Source organism: Aptenodytes forsteri, unplaced genomic scaffold, assembly GCF_000699145.1.
Source record: "Aptenodytes forsteri isolate BGI_AS27 unplaced genomic scaffold, ASM69914v1 Scaffold201, whole genome shotgun sequence".
Classification (NCBI taxonomy): domain Eukaryota; kingdom Metazoa; phylum Chordata; class Aves; order Sphenisciformes; family Spheniscidae; genus Aptenodytes; species Aptenodytes forsteri.
In genome coordinates, this window is record NW_008796209.1 from 669982 (window position 1) to 675517 (window position 5536).

Consider the following 5536-nt stretch of genomic DNA (forward strand, 5'->3'; position numbering starts at 1 on the left):
GCAGGCCGGCCTGCATTAGCCAGCCACGTGACGCGGGAATGCAGCAAGAAAATCCTTCTGTCCTTAAATAACTCAGACAGCTCTGGCGTACACGTGGGCAGGATCGTCTCCAGGCTTTCGGCAAGGGCTGAGGGAGAGGACTGCGGAGCGATGCTTCTGGAAGGGGGGGGGGGGTTGCTGGGGGTACAGCCTCGAGCTTCCAGGCAGGGGGCTGGCTCAGGTTAGCCCCTCCGAGCCAGGGCCTGGGAGTGCCAGCCCTCCCAAAACACCCTGCAAAGGGAGGGGAGGAGGATGCAGTTGCTGTTTCTGGGGTAGAAGGGGGGATTTTCTGCACACCCAGGAAAAGCCTCCGGTGGCAGAGCAGCAACAGGCAAACAGGAGAAACATCTCTTCTTCTCGTGCTGGCCACTGGCTCGGGGCCGATGGCTGCGGCTTCAGTGGCCGAGCCAGGGCTTTGCACCAGGGCGATCGCGGAGGGACCCGTGCCGGAGCCGGCTGGGGTGCTCCGGTGAGCGGAGAGCAGGAGATGGGGCCACCCCCTTGCACAGCTCATCTGTGCGGGGTCTCCTCCTGGGAAGGGTGTCCTCCAGGGATGAGCTTTTCTGGCTGCAGGAGGACATCCATCGCCAGCTCCGTGCGAGCAGCGGGTGCTTGGCTGGATCTCCAGCAGGTTGGGGGGGAACCAAAGGACGATCTCCCCCCATCAGTGCGTTTCTGCCCTGCGCTCGCCCAAGGATGCTGGAGCCCACTGCCATGCGCCAGGTCCATGTGTGCCAGGGAAGGGACATCTCCAGCCGCAAAACGGGAAGGAGAATGGGAACTCCCTACAGGAGCACGTGGACGGGGTAAGCAGAGGGATGCCAGCAGGAGCAGGCGGTAACAGCGAAGGCAGACGGGATCTTAATGTTTCCTTCCTAGAGCCAAGATGCAAGAATCCGAGGCGATCGCTCCTCCGCCATATGTCCCTGTTTTTCATTCTTCTTGCTCAACTTCACTGGCATCTGGGAAACCGGTTGCTGAAGTAACACCAGTAACGGCAGGAGCTGCCCCGCATCCTAGAAAGAGGCTTGGTTTATCCCTAGGGATGAAATCACCCCGGGTTTGACAGCCGAGCGCTGTGCTGCGAGAGCAGAGCTCTATCTCGGTCAGCGCTGGGTCCTCCACCGCTCGCAGCGAAGCCGCCGGGGGGTACGTCGCCACCGCTCGCGTCTCGGCCGGGCGCTGACACGCGGGTGCTTCGAGGAAGGTGACGCCAGGTAAAGGGCGCGAAGCGGGCGGCTGCCGAGGACAGGCGTTGGTGCGAGCCCCTGCCAGCAGCGCTGCCTGAAGGTCTGCCTCCCAGGAGAGGCAGCTGCTGGCGGAACGCTGTCACTCCTCCCTCCCTCGGCCTCCCACTGCGATGCGCGCCTGTAATTTTAGGAAGGGACACTTCCCCGCAGCCCACGGGTCCCTGGGGAAGCCCTCGTACACCTCCGGCTTCCGCAGCAGCCGGGCGGCAAACGCTGCGCACCGCCCCAGCTGGGGGGGGACGCCGCACCCAGCAGGGCCGGGACACGAGGGCTGGGAGGGCATTGCCTCCCCGGGTTGCTCTCCAGAGGGGTCTGTGGGATGGAGGAGGAGGAGGAGGATGCTCTTCCGAGTGCCCCCAGCCCGAGCAGCGGGTGCCTTGCTCCCCGTGGCAGCAGGGTGCTGGCGAGGGGTCTCCGGCAGGGCACCCGCCGCCTGCCAGCTCTGCCTGCTGTGGCACTGTGCTGTGCTGCTCTCGTGGCAGCGGAAAAGACTAAAGCTCAGGCTAAAAAAGGCAGCCTCGCAAGGAGGAAGGGTGCAAGGAGAGCACCCAAGGCTACCACTGTATGCTCAGGTGACGAAGAGGTTGCGCTCCGTCACATACTGAGGTGGTGGCACATGGAGTCAGGGAGCTCCCGGCATCTGCTCGTGCTCCAGAGCACTTAAAGTACTTCTTCTCACGGAAGATAAAAGTATCACCCTGCCCTGGCAAGCAGCAGGCTGGGGATGGCAGCCAGGCCGGCAGCTCCCCGAGGATGCCCAGCACGCTGGGTTTGCGGTGGGGGAGGACAGGGACCAGAAATTCCAGCTCAAAGAGACGAGGAATTTGCCCGAACCAGCAATTTTCCACTTTGCGACCGCATTGTGCAAACCAAACGCCAGCACACGCGCCTTGCTCATGGAGATCGCAGGCACCCAGCACCAGCACTTCTGGTGCAACAGCACGTGGGGCCGGAGCAGGTTTCTCCGCTTGCCGCTCAACGGGCAACTCCAGGCCAGGGTCCCTCCAGCCTGAGCAGCGCATGAACTTGGGCTAACGTGGGCTGGACATCAGCACAGCCAGCTGGGGGTTAATTTTACGGATAGGGGAATGCACAGAAGGAAACATCTGAGATATGGCACGCACGGCTCCATAAATAAGGCAGCCTCTCCCCCCGAGTATTTCTGGAGCGGCTGGCGGAGCCAACCACCGCAGGAATAAACCTCCTCACTTTGCACTGCGAAGGAAATTCAACTCCTGAGTCTGCAGCTTAACTTGAGCTGAGTTTGCTCCAGGAGCACCGAGCTCCGTCTGACCCACGTGGCTGCTCCTTGCCCCCAGCACACCTGGTCACAGCCCCAGCTGGGACGCAGAGCCATCGCAAAGCTCTCCCGACCGGCTGGCACACTAACGAGCTGACGTTTCCCTACCTCAGGTCTGGCCCGTTGAGCTTATTTCTATTAAATGCATTTGAGAACATAAATCTGTCTTAGGAAAAAAAAAAAAATCAGCTCATTAAGAAGACAGACAGCGTCTACAGTCTGAAAGGAACATCAAATGGCAGCTGCCAAAAACGTCAATGTTAAATGCAGCTGCCAGCTGGGATTTATTAAAAGGTAGTTATACAGCAGCGGCGGCGAACGGCACATCTTGTACTGGGGTAATCTCCCTTTCCTCTCCCACCTTCGCGCAGCTTGCTGGCTCTGATGCTTCCAGCCCCGCCGTGACCTCCAGGACTGGCAGCCTGGATGCGCTGGGTTTTGCTCACTGCCCGAGAATTTCCTCTGCTTGGTTCTTTATCTAGGAAAGCCAGGACCAAGGAAAACAGCTAAAGCCTTGCTCAGCAAGGGCAAGGTACCAGCGCGTGACCCTGCTCTCCGTCCGTGGGGAGAGGCACCCGGCGCTACCCCGGGCGGTGCCTAAGCCACAGCAGGCTCGGCTACGAGAATGAGTAGGGACCAGACTCATGCCAGCAAACTGGGGTTTTCCCTTGTTCCTATGGAGGACCTGGGCTCTCTTCCATGTGTGAATACCCTGCGCTAAAACAGAAGGACAAGACCTATGGGGAAGGCAGAAAATGGGTAAATACCACCTGTATTGGATCAAGAAGCAAGGCGCGTTCAGCAGGGACCGCAGCACCTGTGTCCTACACCCAGCACGGAGGTTGAGCACCTCCAAAACCAAGCACGATTTGGCCTCTGTGCTCCTCTCTGCAGAGGTCTTTGCTAGTGTCTCTCGTAACCTACCTGGTCCTTCCCCATCGGCGCAGGACAAGGACTGACTCCCGTCTTGACCCCACCCGCCAACGACCCAGCGCCACCTCCCACCCCGTGGGATTTCCCACCCATACCCACCTCTTTAAGACTGATGTTTGCCGTGTAGACCACGTTCGTCCCGTCCCTCTTGAAGTGCGAGTGAGGCTTGTCCTTGAGGATGAAGACGATGTCAGCAGGGATGTTGTCCGGGGTGGCATCCCCTTCTTTGGGGAATGTGATTTTGGTTCCCTCCTTCCAACCCCGTTTGATGACGATGTTTAGGATCTTGTCCTCAGTCCGCATGGTCCGGCCATCAGCGTTGAGCCTTCTGCGGGTGATCTTCATCCTCTTGGTGGAGCCGTGGTAGATCTCTTCCAGGGACACCTTGAGCTCATGGATGACGGGTGGGTCTTGGACCTTCCTCCGCGTGTGCAGGGACTCTTGGTGCCGCCGGTGAACCCCGTTAATGCCGTTGAAGCCAAACCGGCCAAAGGCACTGAAAGGGTCATCATCGTCATCGATATCCATGTCTTCCTGGTCAAAGCCATTGAACACCCGGGAGCGGCTGCTAGCGAAGAAGATGTCGAAAGGGTTGGAGCCTCCGAAGAAGGACGCGAAGGTGGCATGGGGGTCTCCGTGGAAGGTGTAGTGGAAAGTGTTCCCTGAGCCACCTGAAGAGCCACCTCCAGTTTTGAGACCTGGAAGAGAAGGGGGAAGACGAGACATGAACACTGCCCGCCGGTGGACGCTGTGCTGGGACCGCACCTTCCAGGCGGGAGCGTGGTCTCTGCTGGCTCCAGGCAGCCCCCCCAGCATCTCCCGGGGGCGCAGGTCACCCCCACCAGCCCAGCCACCTGCAGAGAGCATGGACCAGGAAGGCACCACCTCAACCCATGACACACAGTCCTGCCCATACACCCAGCAAGCTCCATCTCAAAAGCTCTTCAGGTTTTGTCCCCGCTACCCCTACTGAAGTGCTGCTTTGGTTCTCTCCACCCAGCTCACGGCCTGTCCATTTAAATCATTTCCCGACCAGCCCATCTCCACGTTTCCCCACGGGCAGGCTCCCTTCTGCCCCAACAGCCCCCGTCTCTCGGGCTGCACCGACGGCCATGGTCCAGGAGCATCACGCCCAGCGGGTGAGAACAGGCTTTGAGCTCAGCGAGCGACCGTGACTCTGGGTGGCAGAGCAGGTGGGGGGTCAGCAGACCTCCAGGTCGGCACACAGCTCCCCGCACACACACTGTACAAAATGCCAGGTAAGCTCAAGATCTGGATCTTTTGGCAACCATTCCCATGGGAGACTCCCCTGCCAGGTCCCAGGCTGAGCCTGACGTCACTGCAACACCCCCCCCTCCCCCCCCCCCCAAGTCCCAAGCAGCCAAGGCACATGGCAAGCGGGCCCCCAAAGAGGTCACACACACTCTGCAAGGCTAATTTTGACCAGGAGGGGCTGGGGAGGGTTAAGCCAAGCCTAGCTCAAGGACTATTTTCAGGGCACGCCAGTGACAGTGAAGGGCTATTTCTGACACGTGCCAGCCCCCCGCAGCAAGAGACAGGAGGGGGACAGGCACAGAGCGGGCACGCCTGGGGGTCTTTTCTGACCGATGGAGTTAATGCTCTGTGTGGGTGGAGGGGCTTTTGCTTCGCCTCGCTCACCCCAGCGTGTGGGACCCAGGAGCCCCTTGAAATGCCGATCCCCAAGACACGTTGCTCCAAAAACAAGGCATCTGATGGGAAACGAAAGGTGCAGGGGACCACGGACCGCGACTGGTCCGACGGAGTTTGGCTTTGCCAGGACTCCCCGTCCCGCTGCGACGAGGGGGCGATTTCGTCAAATCCCCGGCGAGCCCCCATCGCTAACAGACTGTACGGCCAGGAGGTTTCACCTTTAATCCCGTGACGCCAGCCTGAGCGGGGTCCGATTTCGGGCGCCTCTGGGGAAAGGCTGCTTTCCCACTCGAGACAGCCTCTTCTCCTTTTACGCCACAGCAAATCACCCTGCCTCGGTGTG

General features: G+C 60.2%; 1 protein-coding gene across 7 annotated transcripts in view; it reads right to left on the reverse strand.

Annotated features, from left to right (window-relative positions):
• The window catches only part of DNAJB5 (DnaJ heat shock protein family (Hsp40) member B5), an 8023-nt gene that overhangs the window by 1115 nt on the left and 1372 nt on the right, over positions 1-5536 (reverse strand). For 3 of the 7 annotated variants that reach the window (XM_009288223.2, XM_009288222.2, XM_009288221.2), the window contains exon 3: positions 3622-4220. In XM_009288223.2, coding sequence (XP_009286498.1) covers positions 3622-4220 — 599 coding nt within the window. Of the gene's footprint in view, positions 1-2802; positions 3068-3235; positions 3327-3621; positions 4221-5536 lie in introns of those variants that run through there. The other 4 variants (XM_009288224.2, XM_009288225.2, XM_009288226.2 and 1 more) reach the window with 4 other exon arrangements.